General features: G+C 41.2%; 1 protein-coding gene across 14 annotated transcripts in view; it reads right to left on the bottom strand.

The window, feature by feature from the left end:
* The window catches only part of FAM13C (family with sequence similarity 13 member C), a 344,617-nt gene that overhangs the window by 75,716 nt on the left and 250,386 nt on the right, over positions 1-18,515 (bottom strand). For 13 of the 14 annotated variants that reach the window (XR_012077447.1, XM_072971482.1, XM_072971483.1 and 10 more), the window contains one exon: positions 8,013-8,076. Coding sequence is in view for 13 of the 14 variants with exons in the window: in XM_072971482.1 (XP_072827583.1) it covers positions 8,013-8,076 (64 nt within the window). In the remaining variant the exon portion in view is untranslated. Of the gene's footprint in view, positions 1-3,119; positions 3,214-8,012; positions 8,077-18,515 lie in introns of all 14 variants that reach the window. The other variant, XM_072971487.1, reaches the window with a different exon arrangement.

The raw sequence follows: 18,515 nt of genomic DNA, 5'->3' as shown, positions 1-18,515 counted from the left end.
TTGTTGAAGACGTGCACCCCCAGGCAGCGAGAGACTCGGATTCTATGGTCTGGGACAAGGTCCCTCAGATGCAGGAGGTCCAAGGTCCACTTTGAGAAATACTGCCCTATTCCCTAGGGCCTTGACTCACTCTAAATGCTGCCTTGGTTGCTTGTTTTAGCTCCATGGATCACAGGAACCGTAGCTTTTCCCCAACCCCCAGCCTTCTGACACCCTCATCAGCTTCCAGTCCTGGCACCCCTCCCTGCAGCTGGACCCCCACCTCAGGAAGTATAAAGTATGAGGTGCTCAGAGCAAGGCAGTGTTACCTCCTGAACTGATGCTGCTGCACTCCAGATGCTCTTCCCAAAAGAACTGGGACCTCTTCCAATGCTGATGGCTATAGGAAAATGCCACATTCAACCCATCCCGAGGACACTGGGCTTTGGCTAATCCATGTGGGGCCTGTGTGGCTTATGTCCCAGCATGCTTTGCAGCCAAGTCTAACTGAAGGATGACACATCTCCGCTCAGCCCATCCCATCTTCCTCTGCTCAGAATGGGCAGCCCTCACTGTCCTGCACCACCCACTGGAGAGACTCAGTGTAAGAGAACAAGCTATTCACTTCAAGCAGTCCTCTGCTGACAAGAGGATCCAGGTCCTGGTCTGAGGACAGCAGCATTTCTTTGTTAAACAAGGACAATCTTGCCAACACACACGACAACCCAAAGCAAATTTCCTTCCAGCCAGATGATTTGATTTCAACTTGGGAAGGGGGAGTTATGCAATTAGTTTGCCTCTTTATGATATCCTCACTATGTCCACTTTATTAAACAAACAATAAAAACAAGATGTTTGAGAGAATAATACAGTTTTACAAACTCATATTTTAATTCAGGACTCTGAGCTTTTCTAGATGATGAGACATTGATTTTCTAAAAACAGAGTATGTCATTTTCAACTCATGGAATGGATTCCAATAGTTTCTCTTTATAGCTTCTAGTACCTACATTACCCAAAAGCACAGGAATTAAGATCAATAAACTCCCTAACAAGTCATTTTGTCCAGAACATCAATTATATCCCTTGGGCTGAAGTCCACAAATCTAGTCCATGTTGTAGCCCATATGGTTTCTTCTTTGTAGCTACTTAAGTTCCAATTTCTTTTAGCCTGGAAAAATATTCTGCTTAAAAACTAAACTCAGTAAGATGTATACATAGTACAGGGACCACTGGGGCTTTTAATCCCAATTTTACCATTTGCTCCTTCTGTGTCTGCGGGCAGGTCCTAAAAAGGCAAAAGATACCAATGCCAGCAAGGCCAGACTCTAGGATACTGAGCTGATGTGTCACTACAAATCCCTAAAAAGTGGGGATTCATCCTTCTGCTGCAGCCCCAATATCCCACTCCAGTTCCCACCCAGAGTTCGGTGTATATCTGCTTCTCAAGAAATACTGTTGAAAGAAAGAATTACTCGTCAGAAAAAATATGCCGAAGGTCAGAGCTTTCAGGCAAAATTCTGGTATTAGGACCAGCAAAAATATTTTGTTAAAATTTAGGATGGGTTGGGGGAAGCAAGTATTTCATGAAAGCTGCCAGCTTTATATTTTGCCAAGTGAGAGCACGTGGGAAACTAGAGAGAGAGAGAGAGAGAGAGAGAGAGAGAGAGAGAGACAAACAAACCTCCCCATCATTTAATCACAAAATGAAGTTTTTAAGAACAATCTCTAAATTAAGGAGTTGTTTGCTGACTCAGCTTTATGAAAAACCAACTACAGTATTCTTAAATTTCTCCTTTAGCTACAAAGCAGTGAAAGCTACCACACAGGCTGACCCCTGGGAGCCACTGAACTAGACACAGTCCCTTTCCAGCCTCCTGTGAGACAGCAGGGAATTAGTAGCGTGAAGAGGAGTGAACGTACGAGTGAGCACAAAGGAAGAGGATGGTGGTGCTACACCAGAGCAAGGAGCAGGGGCCAGCAGGCAAAGCTGTGTGCAGTGGGAGATGGCAAGGCTAGCAGGCAAAAGGCAAACACAGGTGGGTCAGCTATGGTGAGCCTTGCACAACTTCTCTGCTCAGCCAACACCCTTGAAGTTTCTCCAAGTCAATTCCCAGACAAGGAAGCAGATGAGCAGCTGCTGCCACCTTTTCTGCCAACACCACTTTAAGGATTCCCCTGAGGGTGCTGACTACAAACCTGGTTGCCCTGGAAACAGAAGCTAGGCTGGATGGCTGCCTCTGAATAATGGGGCAAAATAAACGAGGCCTGGAAACAGCTCAGAATTTCTTTGCTGTGCAGTTCATTCAACTGGGAAAGAGAACCAGGGTTCACATCATGACCACATTGGCTGCAGTATGTAATTGTTGACACTGACAAGACAAGTGGGCTAAAATCAAATGAATTATATAGCACACCGTTCCTGCTGAGGAAGAAATGTTGGTAGGGAAGCAAGGTCATAGCAGAAGGAAACCATACCAGAAAGATGCCAAATAGCATTCTGCAGTGGTTCAGCACACAGGAAAATTACGTTGGATATTATGCTTCCAGAGACCAATATTTTGCAGCCCAGCATCCATTTATCCATCTTCTAATCCAAGATGGGAAATATGTCTATGTCTAGTCAATCAGCTTATTCCAAACCCCACAGTCTTAGTGACTGGTTCAAGAATGGGCTACAGGCCCCAAGCCAGATAAACGAGACTCAAGTATGGGACTCTATGGAGCTAGAAAGGACTCTTCTTCCACTGTGTGACAGGCAGAATCTTAAAGATGACCCCCAAGATTTCTATACCCTGGTATTCAAACATACACTAACCTCAATGCTGCTATGAAGGGATTTTGCAGGTATAATTAAAGTCCTAACTCAGTTGACCACAGATACAGAGATTATTTGGGTGGGCCTGACCCAATCAGATGAGCCTTTTAAAAGCAGAGTGATTCTTCCAGCTGGCAACAGACAACGTCAGAGAGATTTGGAGCCCAGGAAGCTTTGGTTCCCCTGGCTCAAAGATGAAGGGGTCCGTGTAAGAAGTAATGTGAGGAGCCTCTAGAAGCTGAGAGCTGCCCCCAGCAGTTGACCAGCATGGAAACAGTGTCTACAGTCTTACAATCACAACGAAGTAAATTCAGGCGACAACCTGAATGAGCTTGGACGTGGACTCTTCTCCATCTTCTCCAGAACTTTCAGAGAAGACTTTATCACAGTCAATGCCTTGATTTGTTCTGTGAGACCTGGAACAGAAAACCCAGTTAAGCCTACCTAATTCATCACCTACGTAACTGTGAGCTAATAAATGCATGTTTGAAGCTGATAAGCTTTTGGTAATTTGTTACACAGCAGTAGAAAACTGATATACACTGGGATTACTGACTGGAAGAATAATGTGTCCCTGGAGAGAGGTTGGCCTAAAGATACAGTCAATAAAGGAAAGCAAGACTCAAGAAATGGAAAGAGACGGCATCTAAGGACAAGTCTTATAATCCCTGAATCTAACCGCATGTGAAGCCTACCCTGGTCCTAAAGTTTCAAGTGTGTGGATCAATGAAATCCTGTTATTTATTAAAGCCAGGTTAACCTGACCTTCAGTGACAAGAAAAAAAACCCGATACTGGGGGAAAAAAATCCCCAGTCAGTCCTAATCTAAGTCCCAACCCTGCAGACTGGGTTTGCATTTCAATAGAAAAATACAGCTGCCTATTCCTACAGAAAAATTACCATTCAGCCAACTCGGGAATATCAAATGCCTGAAGAAGCCTCTTGCTAGACCACTTTCTCAAAATTAAAACAATTTTCAGGGAGAAACACATCTCAAACATAACAGCAAGTACCATCTTGGGTCTGATGTGACTTGAGCCAAAACGTCTATACGCTAACCTATGGATGGTAATAACAAGACAGTCAAACCCTTCACATGGAGACACACACACACACAGACATGCATGTGCATATTGGCTCAAAGAGGGACACTGCCAATGTGCACACTGGTCTACTTCCAATAAAACACAAGTGTTAAAGAATCCTTCATAGACTTTAAAGAGGAAGAGATCTTAATATTGAAGGTACTACTGAGTTATTTTGAATAGTGTAATTCAACAAATAAGAGATACCCACAGTATACGAAGGAATAAATTTTTATATTGATTTCAGATAGACAAATGACTCTTTCATAGCCAGCTAAATAAAACAGATGTTCCCTTTGAATAAGAACTGTGATTACAAACCTAAGGTTTAACTTCTTGTTACTGATACTAGGTCATTACTGAGCATGTCACAGGCTAAAATTTATTACATTTGTTTCTTACAACATAGACCTTAAAATTCCAATAGTATTCCCAAGAGTTTTATTCCTTCATGGTAGGACCTCTGTCAGAATATAGCAGAGCACAAGACCAAATCCAATCTCTCTCTGAGCATCTTTCTTTCTTTTAGTTTTTTACCAGTGAGAATGACACCACACATAAATACGAAAATGTCCTAGATCTTTTTGGTGAAATCAAAACTGCACTTCAAAGTAGCCAGAGGGATAGAGCACATTTCTAGGATGCCCTGTAGGGTCGACTGACACCTCAATGAAGGTGAGGTCAGTGAGTGTTAAAACGAAAGCACTCGCAGAGTTAACCCACTTCAGAACACCCTATCTTGATTCTACAAATCAAAAACTAAAAGACGTTGATGTGATGCTTTATGACATGTCTAGGAGGTGGAAAAAGTAGTGTGAGACTCCAATATGGCATGTTCTCTCAGCGAAGGGGAGATCCATTAGTTTTCTTTTTACATCTGTTATTTTCCTTAAATGAAACTAAAGGCAGGAATGGGATCTCCTAGGATGTGGAGAAGGAAAACAGTAGTTTTTCTCACTTAACCCTTCAAGCAACTTTTCAATCTACTGATTATTGATTATATGGACATGAGAAAATAACTAAAACCAAGGATTAAGGTGAATGAGACAATGAAAGACCTTAAGTGCAGAATATTTTCCAATCAAGAACCAGGGGACCCCAACAAATGAAGTCTCCTGATGTCTTACAGAGATAGGGTCCAACAACTCAGATCAACAGTAGGAGGGAGACTTACTCAGTTTTTCAGAAACCAGTTCCTATAGTATTATAGACAAGACACCAAAACTCATGGAATGGAGATGCAAAACCCACCAAGAGACTGACCCAAGGTCAAAAACTGGGAGCTTGAGACTGGCAGAAGAAAAGAGAAGCTGGCAGGAATCAAATCTATACTCATGCCAAGTATAGAAACAAGAAGTGAGCTTTTCAGTTTATTGGCAAAGCATGGAGAGCACACAGAGAGACAGACACTCACAGGTAGATATGTCACATTGTATATCACCTTACTGCACAGAGGAGCTCTCAGGTCAAGTATCAGCTCTGGAATAAATATAGCTAAGCCCCATCTATATGTGACAAGCAGAATTAAGAAGATCAAAAAGTAGAAGTGAAAAACCAGATTTGAGGAAAACAGAACGCATATATGTAAGACCTTAAAATTGTTATAATCAACAATTACAATATTAAGGTCCATGGAAACGTCTGGAAAATATTTGTAGACCATGTTTCTCATGAGGCTCAAGAAACTCTCTTTTGGACCTTAGACCTGCAAGTTGGAGTGGAAGGAAGAAAGCAGATATGCAACTAGAGGGCTTTTTTTTTTTAGAAGACTTCTTAGAAGGCTGTGTTGGAAGGGTGGAATGTAAATAAAGGAACAAGGAGCAATGAAGATGGTTAACACAACAAGAAAGTCCACTTTACATTTCCATTTAGAGATACAAGGAATAATACTCCTGTAAAAATCAGCTGTGCAAAGGGTGAGCAACATTGTTGACAAATAATGACTGATCATAAAAGTCAAAAACTAGAAACCACCATACAGTGGGTTATAGCAAGGAAACCAGAAAACTAAAACTACATGCCAGACACGTATGAATCTCACAAACATAATACTGAGTAAATAACCAGGCTCAAAAGAGTATATACATCCATTTATAAAAAACTCAGAAATAGACAAAACAAATCTATGGAAGTCTGAAGAACAGTTATCCTTATAGGGGAGTAGTGACTGAAAGGAATTAAAAAGGGGTGTCTGAGATGTTAATAATGCCTGTTTCTTGACGTAGTTGATCATTATACACTTTGAAGAGAATTCATCCAGCTGTACACTTATGATATGTACACTTTTCTATATGTATTTTCTACTTGCATTAAAAGCAGTAAAGCAGTATTCCCCACCTGTGTTCCATAGGACTCTGCTGCCTAAAGAAAAAAACGTTACTATGAGGTTCTTCCATAAAAGATCTTGGTGTTCCCTAAATTTAGGAAATGTTAGGAAAGTCCCAGTTAAATATATTCCCACTCTACAGGATATCTCCATCAACGTTTCTGAACATAACGACACTCCCTGTTTGGCCTTGGACCATGAACTGGCCTTGTTCAAGCTTTTCTAAGGTTTCCTCTATCCCTCAAATCTTAGCCGCAATATGATCTGCACACACGATTTACCCCAATTGGAACAATTCCACTTCGAGCACACACTCACTGTTATCAACCAGTCTGGATCGGCAGCACCACCTACTCATTGAAGAGCACACATTTACAATATGGTGCGGACTGCTCTTTTGGCTATATGTCTCCACTCAGCACTCTTGCATCCATGTAATCGCAGGGTAGTGAGCTGGCATGTTTCATATAATTTGCAAATACAATATAGTGAAGGCATACAGAAAAGCAGATTTTCAAATAGCTTTTTGCAATTGAGATTTGAGAATGCTCAAGTAATCTTAGCATTCTCAAGGGGTTCCAACACACAAATCAGTTTCTCCCAATTACCTGAAACCTATCACAAGTTGCTCTTACAATCACCTCATTTTTCTAGTCACTTAGGTCAAAACAAATCAGTGCTTCTTTACAACTAGCATTTTGATGTTCACAGTGGGACAAACAGCAGTGTTCATTGATTCAGGTTCTTGCCTCTTTTCTCAAACTCTTTTTCACTCCTATTACAATAACAGAGATTGTGGAATTTGAAGCTTGTCTCTATGCACCAGGAAATAACAAGTTTTGTGTTGTTATCTTTAGGACTTTTCTGCAATCTTAGTTTTTTAATTTAAATTGGTTTAATCAGACACTTGGTTTACTTTGACTATTCACTTCTGCCAACCTCTACAGTAAAAACGGAAAAAGAAAATCACCTAAGTTCAGTTCATTACCATTTTTTTTTTGGAGAAGGAGAGATGGATCTTCAAATGATGAACAATTTGCCTGAAGCCCATCACTTCTCTCCTCGACATCTGAGCATTAAGTCTTTTCATTCTTTCTGCTATGATCCTAATCAGATATACCACCCACTGCTCCTTCACTATACAATGAAGGCAAGAGAAATGAGGCAGATTATTCCAAACCAATGTCTTAGGCTAAAGCATTCATAACGACAGGGATCCTAACTATATTATATTGATTTCCAATAGGAGGATTAAATTATGTATTTTAAAGGAAACCCAGAACAAGCTTACTAACATTGTGATGTCCAGTTCAAAGGAAAACCATTCGGATTGGAAAATAAGCTTCAGTGTCTCAAAGCATACTAGAAGATCATATTGCAAACACCAAACTATAGCATGTTCCATGGAAAAATAGTAAGATGATCATATTTGAGGCTGCAAAAACCATTAAAAAAGCAGGGGGTGGAGGGAGAAAATAAAATTAAGAGGAAATTTTTACAAATGTAACTGTCACAGCCACAGTTATATAATCCTAAAGCAAAGTTGAAAGAAGTATAATGAAATGACTGCTGGACTCGGTTTAGCTCCAAGACATAGTGAGCAGCCTTGCAAATAATATTTTAAATGTATTTGCTCCAAAGCAAGGAAAAACATTACCCAAAGAACTGCAAACAAAACAAGTTCACTTAAGAGCAAAAATACTTAAAAGTTTTAATCAGAAAATATTCGAGTCCTAAGAAAAAGAATAATACGTTTCATGATTGGCTAATTCATGTCCATACAACCAGCAATGACTGCACCTACCTCACTGAAGTCCTGCCGTGTTTCAAAAGCATCCTTTGGCCAAATGGCAGCCCTCTGGTCTATTCTATAAAATACAAAGAAAAATTATTTCCATTTAAAAGAAATCTTTAAACAATGCTTACTTAAATCTGGTAGCTACAGATTTGGCCATATCCCTGTTAAAAACTCTCAGTGGTGTCCTACTGCCTGAAGAATAAAAACCAGACCCCATGTAATAGCCTGCCACGTATTACAGGGTTGAACTCTGCCCATCTTCCTCTCCCACCACCTATCACTCTCACCCTTGATCCCTCCCTCCCAGCCTCCCTGGCCTTCTGTTTCTTGAACACACAGTGCTGGTTCCCTGTTCAAACCTTCACATTTGCTTTCCCCCCAGATCTTCACAAAGCTGACTCTTCCCAGCATCATCTATGCTCCTCTGTCACCTCCCAATGAGGTCCTCCTGATCTCTCTAATACAAGTCCCCTCCCCTTCACTCTCTACTGCACTATCCTCAGATTTTCTTCTTAGCGCTTATTACTACCTAAAATTACATTGTTTATTTGCATTTTCCCATTAAATTGTAAACTCCAAGAAATCAGTGATTCTGTCCATTTTCTACACTGCTAAATCCTCAGTACCTAGCACAAATCCAATACTTTTTCATTCACTCAAAAAAAATTTTTTGAATACATGAATGTGATCTGTTACAGTTGTTACAGAAAGTTACTATTTATTCCCTGAAGATAGCTTCTGGAAATGTCATCCTATCTCTTAACACAATAAACGTTATAGCAACTGTTGGGTAACATGTAAAGCGAGATTTTGCCACTTCACAATTTCCAACGGGAGAAAATCACACAAACTGACTCAGAATACATTTTTTAGGTTAAAAACAAAAAACCCAACTCCACTACAGGCAGATGCTTAGCTCCAAATCATGATTCATCAAATGCTATGGTTCAATGGCATCTATTACATAACACTCAGGTTTTTCCACAGCAGTTTGCTATTATATAATAAATATATTCAATTATAGTTATTATCCTTATAAAAAGGCCTGCTATCTTAAGGAATAAAAGATTTAGTCAGTGGTAAGTCATTTATAAAAAGATTTATTTTGGGACATAATTATTTACAGTTATTATTCTGCTTCAGTTTGAGTCCTACAGAAAGCACATAGGTCCTCCGAATGATCATCAAGGTTAATGATTTCTAAGAGTCATGATGCACGCTGAGAAATGCCACAAGCCAAACTCCTTCAAAATACTCTTAAGAATGCAAAGTTCTCTCAGTCCTAGTACTGGGAACTGTGCAAACAATTTCCTTCTAATGAGAAAAATGAGATGGTAAAACAAAACTGTGATGCTCACACTGATGTCTACAATGTCTCTCCTGGGTGTGAGAGAAGTCTAAGGGTCCCAAACATGAGTTCAGGGAGAGAAAGCTCAAGTGAGAAAAGAAAGTGAGGAAGAAGGCTGCTGACACACCCATTCTCTGCACATCAATTCCCTGAGCCACGAACAATGATTCCAAAGCTTCTGACAATACCAAGTAGTGCTTTACTACTACAAAATGGGGGGAATCCTGTCCCCCTTGGGTGTAGGGTTTAAACCCAACATATCCAGTAACATCTAAAACTTTGAATGGCTCCTAATTTCTCTGTAACCTAAAGTGGTTCTCAAATTGTGCTTCTACTAGAGTTATGGTAGCATCAGAAAAACGAAAGTCAGGTTCTCTAGTGGAAAGAATATTTACCATTTTACAGTTTTCAATCAAAAATTTCTCCAGGGCTTTGATGCCAGCAGACTGTAAAACACAGTAGCAAATACTAACAGAAGAAAGCAGAAACAGACTGTTGAAAATATACAGTAGGTATTACTGAGATGCAGAGATTACAGCCTACATGTAATTACTCACACATTCTTCCAGGAAAACTATTTGTAGTCGCACATAAACCTCCAGATCAAGTTTGAGAACTGCAGTCTAAGCCTCAAAGGTGCTTTAATTTGACACCCATCTGAGTGTCTCCTGTGTGCCTGGGACAGTACTGGGGAGGTAAGAATCAGCAAGCAGACTCTAGGCCTTTAGGAGACTTACAATCTAGTGGATTCTGAAGAAGAGAATAAAACTAATTAATACCCAGTCCATAAATCAAGGATCAGGGCATGGGAGCTGATACTAGAACGACAGAGAGGAACTGGGTCAGTAGAGACACAGAAGAGAGACGTTTTCAAGGGTGAAAATAAGCAAGAGGTCTTGGGTCCGTATTCAAAGTATGAAACGAAAAAGATGGTGTGATGAAAATTCTTCCAAAGTTTTCAGCCTGTGTGACAAGAAAGATGATGAGTGGTCTTCTACAATGGAGACAGAAAGATATGTCATTTGTTGGGGAGAGTGGGCAGCTGGCGTAACAAGAGGCAATTCCCGAGTTTTGACTTAGATATTTGAAGCTTGACGCAAGGCTGAAATATGGAAGTGAAAACCCACGAGCAGGGCTCGCCCCAGCACCGGGTGCTCAACAGTGGGTTCAGGAGAGAGAGGCTGGTGATGACAGTGGTGACGCAGAGGCCGCAGGTCCTGTATCAGTTTTTAACTCACTGTGTGGCCAGAGCCCAGCACAGTGCCCAGCACACGGTACACACTCATTACATGTCTGCTGGGTGGATGAATAAATGAAGAAGCAGAAGGAACAAGACCCAAGAGTGACTTCATGATCTACCACCTATTAGGTGTGTGTACCCACAGGCAAGGTATTAACCTCTCAGCCTCAGTTTCCTCATCCGTAAAGTGAAGATAACAGCAGATAGATAACTCACGAGGGAAACTGAAGGACAGTTCATGAACAATGCTTACTGCTACTGTTAACTGTATTAAACGCAACACATGAACTCTATAATTAAATTTAAAAATACCATTAGAGATTTATAAATGACCATGATTAATGGTTCCTTTTATTAATAAAATAACTGAAGCCTTGTAAGTATATAAGACGAAAAAGAGAGAAGCTGCAGTCATCCTTACTCAGAGCCACTGGGCAGATCTCTGAAACTGGCCAGTTAGGAGACGAAAGAAAGAAGAGACATGAAGAAAACAAAGATGCATCCGTAAGAAGAGAAGCCAACCAGAACAGCACTCCAGAACCAAAGAGAAACATGTTGCAAGAACAATGAGAGTCAGGCAGAGCCCAACAATTTCAGTCAATTCCAGGCACTCTACTGACATTACTTCATTCAACCCTTGTGGTAACCCCATGAGATTAGCACTACTAGATCCATTTGACCTGACAGGAGACAGTTCAGGCAATTAAATAATTTGATCCATTCATTAAACAAGTATTTATTAAGTACCAACTTATGCCAAGTGCTAGTGCTGAGAATAAAACAGGGAATGAAACACGTCTCTGCCCTCAATGGAACTTATGTTCTCCTGAAAGCAGAGAGAACTTAAGGAAATAAGCCAGTGATCTCTGGTGCCTGGTGCTACGTATTAGGGAGAAAAAGAAAGTGAGGCAAGGAGAACAGGGCATGCAGGAAAACCGCCCAAGCTCACGCTGCTAGAAAATCTCAAAGTCATCTGGAGCTAATGAGGATGAACTAATGTGGAGACATAAAAGGCCACTGGATCTGAAAAGATAAACATCAAGGCAGAAGAGAAATCTAACAGAAGCTTCTCACCAGAGGAATTTTGCAATGAAATGAAAACTGGAACAGGTTTTCTCTTTAAGATCTTTCAAGATAACGCTTGAATCATTTACAATCCTGCCTGGAAGCTGGCCTAAACACCAAAACTGGGTCACACCAAAACACTCCAATTCTCTCGACTCCCTTCACCCAAAACGACAGTAGGAAAGCGGCCAAGCACATCTCCATCAGAAGTGTGCTACTGGAGAGGGCAATGAGGAGACGGCCAGTCAATTCCAACACAACTGTGCCCTCCAGCCCAGGCCGAGGCCATGGGAAATGCAGCCTGGACTCCTGATATGGCTTCAGCATTGATGCCTCCAATCACCATCACTCCCAACACCCTCCCCACCCCACCCCACCACCACTGTCACCACCACCAACACCAACACCATCACTGCTACCATGATGACCACCACCATGAGAGACTTCAAAATGACCCTTAATAGAGAAACAAAGCAAACTGTGTGCTGATGTTGAGTTTATTTCTGGATTCTACAACTGCAAAATTGTGGATAGCCTGTGGCCATGCAACTTTTTCAAAAACTTCTGGTGTTCCCACATTGCTGGAACCCAAAGCCTGTGCTGAGCCAGCCTGTAGGGTCATCCTGCAGTGACCGTCCCTTGGGAAGTGGACTGGAATTCAAAGCAGCAAAACAAACAAAGCATTAAGATATTTTTCTTGGCTCAAGGATAATGTCAAGCCACAGATGTGATAATTTGTGAAGAAGCAGTATTTTAGCATAGGACTGTTGATTTATATCAACTTTCTATAATTAAATTAGCAGATAAAAGCATTCCTTATCTCAGTGAAAAGCTTCCTCATCTATCCAGTTGCTCATGAAAGACTGAGAATTATCTGACACTCTTCTCTCCCTCAAGCCCAATATGCCAACCCATTACCAATTCCTTCAATTTCTTATCCCAAATAACGTTTGCATCTGTCCCCTCACCTTCTCCCTCCCCCACGACCACCTTAGGCCACATCACCATCATCTGTCTTCTGGCTACCTCCCTGATCTCCTTCTCTTCTACCCTCCGCAAACCATTTCCCACACAGCAACATTGTCACCACTTTTCTGCACATCTAAAGACCAAAATTCTTCAAGCATCCCATGACATCCTGAAGGACTACATCTGCTGACTTCTTCCACCTCCATTCACCTCCTCCTCCTCTGTGTTCCCGCTGCACCAGCAGTCTTCCAGTTCCTTGGACACACCACGTTCCTTTCCACCTCAGGCTCTCTCACATGCTGTTCCTGGGCCCCTAACACTCTTCCCTCTCCACTTCCCTAATTAACTTGCTCATCCTTTAGCTACCAGGTACCAGACCAATCAGGTCTCCCTTTTGTATCTCTCACTGAACTCTGATCTTCCACGTGTGCCATGTAGCACGTCTCAGTCCCTAACTGTGTATCTGTATAATTATTTGATCATTTCTGTCTCGTGACAGTAAGCTCTATGGGGCACAGGCTGTATGAGTCTTGCCTAACATTTTATTCTAAAACGAATCCTGGCATTAGACACATAGTTGACACTCACAGGTGGTTAATAAAGTATTAACCCCAGGGTTATGTACAGCTGCTGATTCTGATACGTTCCTGAGTGTGTGCAATGATCAGGATAAAACTCACACCCCCTCCTCCACCTGGAGCATGCTAGCAGGACTGGCGGGATGGGATGACTCTTATTCCCACCTGCAGGTACACTTCTTGCAGAGGAGACCTGCTAAAGATTAGCAAGTGGCTTTCTAACCCATGTTTAGAAAATCTGGGCAGAAAGAGTAAAAGGAGAGGCTCCAACACACTTTTCAGGGTCCTTCATAAACAATCAGAATCTTAAAGCTACACAGTGCCTACCACAGATCACATCTTAAGAGTTCAAGGTATTTCACTGCCTCTGATTAAGCCCTGTGTTAGAAAGCAACACAGGATACGCTAATGTATACCCGGATGACAGTCGGCCGTCCCTATGACTGCTGTTTCCTGAAACCTTTTTGGAAACAAAAGGTATATCCCAAGAGGACAACCCACTGAGCAAAACAGTCTTTATGTACAAACAATAGCTCTATATGCAGACACAGACAAGATGGCAACAAATTCCAGTAATATTATTAGAAACAAGAATAGCCCTCAGAACCAGTAAACATAAAGTTCCTTTCCCTGCAGACTGTAAGCTGTGTTAAAGCCAATCTCTTCTTGATTTTTTTTTTTTTACCAAATTACTCTGCTAAAGGACTGAGATCAAATACTGGGCAGCCCACTTCAAAGACGGAGAAACTGGGGCACAGAGTTTCAAAGGACTCTCAGAGAGACAGCTGACAGAAAACAGAACTAGAAGTCGAGAGACATTCATAAACTGACTTTTCAACCCACGTATCTCTTTGTCCAGGTCAATGAACTCCCACAGTGGGCACAAGGGTGTCAGTGCTAGAAGTGGAACGCTGACCCCCAAAACAGGCCCTCCAGTAGCTGGGATCCAAGCCCCAGTCCTACCTCCCATCTTACACTTCTACACAGATTCCTGAATCAGAACTTCCAGAGGACTGGACTGCCGGTGTGTATTTACCAAGCACCCCAGGGCATTCCCACCTAGTTAACATTATCCTCAGAGTCCAGGGGCAATGACCTAGGAGACGACCAGCAGCTGAAGGGTGCAGCTGAGGGACTTCCGGGGGTACAGGAGTGACCTGGGTGTTTCTGGCCTGGCCTCCTAGGGAACACATTCCAGAAGAGGGAAGGGCTAAGTCCTTGGAGACACACTGAGAAACTGTGAACACAAAGCAGCCCAGCCACATGGGGATAAGCACCACTCCTCACCTTGGTGGGCTGGAATGGACCCAAAAAACAGCCAGAACCATGTCAATGCCTGGAGAATATATGAACAGGGGACTCAGGCCCCTAAGGCCAATGTCAGGATGGGGAGAGGGAAGGAGGAAGAGTCTGGGACAGGATCTTGAGGACAGGAGATCCAGCAGAAGTAGAGGTCCCAATAAAGTATCATCATTAATAATAGCTTGGTTTGCTGAGCAGGACACAAAGCGCTCGGCTCCCATCACCTCACTAACTTCACTCACTGAATACAGAATAATGAGACACCTGCTCCGGTGCAGAGAGTCCTTAGCTCAGGAGACAGAGTTGTCTCAGCAGAGCTTCCAGCCCATGGACAGCTCTGCTCACGCACCTTTCCCCACTTCAAGTATTTGCCAAGTCTCTTCAGTTTTCTGCCACAAGGGTTTTGTTTGTTTGTTTTTAAGACAGAGCTTGATTCCTTAGCCTGAAAGTGTGGGAGAGTTACCTCCACTGGGGCCAACCCTCAGCCATCAGAGCAGAGAGGGGAGTGTGTGGATAAACACTGCAGCGCCCAACTTCCAGAGGGATACATCTGAGGACTTTCTGAGGATCACACTATAATAGTGGTATGTAATAGCTTCTATCCCCACGTATAACTAGATCATGAACATGTGCCCATGTAAGTAAAGACTCCCATAAAACACGGCTTTAAGTATCCATCATGAAGATTGGCATTTCTCAAGGGGGCGATGGTATGCCCTCTAGGGGACATTTAGGATATTGGGGACACAGAGGCTTGGGGTGCCCACTGACACCCTGTGAGCTAAAGCCAGTGTCCCTGACATGCACAGAGCAGTCCCACATAACAAGGAACTGTCCCCCACAACCCCGCATGACTACCAAATGTTCAGTGGGAATGTGAGAACCAGAGGCACCTGCCTTCAGCACAATCTGAAGTAGAAAACGAGGAGGGCTAGTGGACGAAACAGAAATACCTAGAATACACAGGTATGGAGGAGGGAATAAGACTTAACTGTCTCAAACAATTTTACTCAGAGCCACTATCCTATGATTCCACCACATATAGAAATTCAGCCAGGTGACTTCCCACCTACTTCTCTCAAAGTTATCGATTTTCTATTATAACCCTGTCTTCTTCCATGATTGATAATCTCCAGATCCGACAATGAAACATGTCCATCATAAGTTTCACTATGGTTAACCATTTCAAATCCTACGCCTAGGCAGCTTTTACCCCTAAGCACAAACCAAGGAAACTATAATGTATGTATATACAAAGTATTTGTATATAATTCTTACTATAGCAATGCCTTCAAAATATCAAGTAATTTGGAATTAGTTAAATAAAAGATAGTATATTTATAGAATAGACTATTCCATAGCCATGAATGTTTTATGATATGGAAAAACACAAATTAAGTGGGACAAACAAGCTACACAGAAATATGTTTCTAAGATTTCATATATATGCAGAAAATTCATGTATCTATTTCACATAGATTTCAAATATTCTCTTTCATATGCATATACAAATTAAATCAAAAATGTTTTTATCTAGAATTGGTAAAGGATAAAAGAAAAAATAGAGGCAGAGTGGTGGGAGCTGTGTGTGTCGTTATATATGATGTGTGTATATGTGAGATGTTTTAGTCTTGAAAAGGAATGACCCTGTCGATAACACCAGCAGCACTGGAGTAGCCACTGCCTCGCTGGGAAGACAGAGAGTAAGTTAAAGGACGGCCTCATTCCCATGGCCTCAGGAACACTGAACACTTACCCAGCTCATCAAAGTCCTAAATTAGATTTAAGTTTATACACACTCTATCTCCTATAATCATTATTGACATTTCTCTCTTAAATCTATTCCAAGCTAGGCTAAGAAGTTTTCCAAGACGTTGATATGATAAGGACAAAAGTTTTCATTCAATTTCCTAGAAGTATTATTTCTAACACAGGGTTATAATGACACCAAAGTTTGCAAAACAAGTTTCTAATAGAAAAATGAGTTTCTTATAGAAAATTGTATGTTAAAGTATTTGGTATAAAAAATCAAATTTGTTCACCGTGGCCATAAATGATCTCACTAGCTTTGTGATAATTAACCCATTACTCAGCCTATGTATAAAGACTGTATAGTCAGAATGCACTCTGGTCTAGCTAGCTTTATACTCTGGGGCCTGCTTTAAATAAACAGTGCTTCTAACAGATTCAAACCCTAATGCATCAGAAAGCCTCTTTCATACATCATTCTTTTTTACGTCCACATTAAAACAACAGAGACAACATAAAAATGCACACTACAATGGTAACAGAGGTCATATCTGGGTGGTAAGATCACAAATTTTATGTCCTTGGAATTTACTAGTAGTTTCCCAATATAATCATGTTTCACTTATTTTATTATTATTTTTAATGAAAGAATGAGTCTCCCTTTTATTTTTATGCTAGTCATTGTCCAGCCAAAGTGCTAACATCTTATCAAGCAATCAAGGGCAGACTCAAAAAAAAAAAAAGGATTTCATTCCCAGAATAATCAAGCGTGGGCTCATTTTCAATCAGCAGTTTAAGGATTTAGTGTGGGGTTTGTGTGTGTGTGTGTGTGCACGCACGCACGTGCTCTACAGCAGGGAGGATGAAGTATTTTTATCTGGGACTGCAAGAGCTTGTATTATTAAGCTTAAGTCTTTCCAAGTCTAATCCTTTAAACAGCTAGAATGTAGCATTTTCAGTGTTGGAGCCAGAAGGGGCTTTAGAAATTATCTGACCCCAACTCTTATTAGAGGAGGGAACTGAGGGACTTCAGTGAAGCGGCCAAGGTCATCTGATCGACATAAGACCCTCCATTTCTTTATCTGAAGGTTCTTTCCATTCCACCAGATTGTTTGTGCCCACAGAGTGGAGGAAGGATTTGGGGCTGTGGGAGAGCCCTCACTATACGGGCCCCTTCCTACACCGTGTAAGAAGAGAAAGCTATTTTTAGAACCTCCTCACTACCCAACTGCATACCAAGGAGTTTCAAAACATTGTCAAGACAAGCTAATTTTTTTAAAAAAAATCTCTACCTCACCCCATTCCCCAACTGAGAAAAAAATTCTAAGAGTACACCGATAAGAAGAACACGCTGACGACATGCAGGGCTCCTGCTCTGGTACAGTCCAAGAAGGCAGACCTTATCTTCTTTATTATTAAAAATCTCTGGACGCTCATTCTCTTAACTCATGTTTTTTTCTTTTTAGCAGAGCCCATTAAGACTCTGCTTACTTCTATGAAAAACATTTGAACAAGAAACAATCAGCTATTAAAACACATACAAATTGTCTCTCTCAAAAACAAAAGATGAAAGGATTTATCCCCCATGGAAAAGTAGCTGCCAACAAAACTTCCTCTTTCCATAAAGCAACAAAGCCTTTTCTTTTATCTGGAATGTTACAAAAATAGTCAAAGCCATCAAAGGCTATTATCCTTGCTAATACCCCAATCTTCAACCCCTCTAACTGGGGACTTCCAGATGAAGAAGCTAATGAACTTCAACTGGCAAATGTAACCACCAACTTGATTAGTAGTAACACACTGCTATAGAATAGCTCCTGTTTATACAGAGGAGGTCTTTAATGACATTAAAAGGCTTAATGCTGTCATAAATTCTAATATAATATTTTAAACACAAGTGAATTAATCACTCTCAAAAGTAAATTTACTTAGCTGGGTAAGAAATCCCCAACTTCATTAGTATTCTCGTACATTCATAAATTCCCCTTTGTCATATCTTGAGCATTTACAGGATTGGCACTGGCTTTAGCTATAAAAATCAATCAAACTACTGCATATTCATCAACTCACTGCTCTCAGCAGATTGATGGCACTTGTCTTGGTTCTATTACAAGGGAAGTGAGGGCTTAAGCCAATCACAGCCTCACAGGGTATCAAACTAGAAAATGAGAGGGTTGTATTAAATGATTACTAAGGCTTCATTCTTGCTCTAACTAAATGCAGTTCAATAGTTTGACATATTTTGAAAAACTCCGGGT

This window comes from Vicugna pacos, chromosome 11 (genome assembly GCF_048564905.1).
Source record: "Vicugna pacos chromosome 11, VicPac4, whole genome shotgun sequence".
Taxonomy (NCBI): Eukaryota; Metazoa; Chordata; class Mammalia; order Artiodactyla; family Camelidae; genus Vicugna; species Vicugna pacos.
Note: the sequence above shows the minus strand (reverse complement) of the source record. Positions and strands in the feature narration are given on the sequence as shown.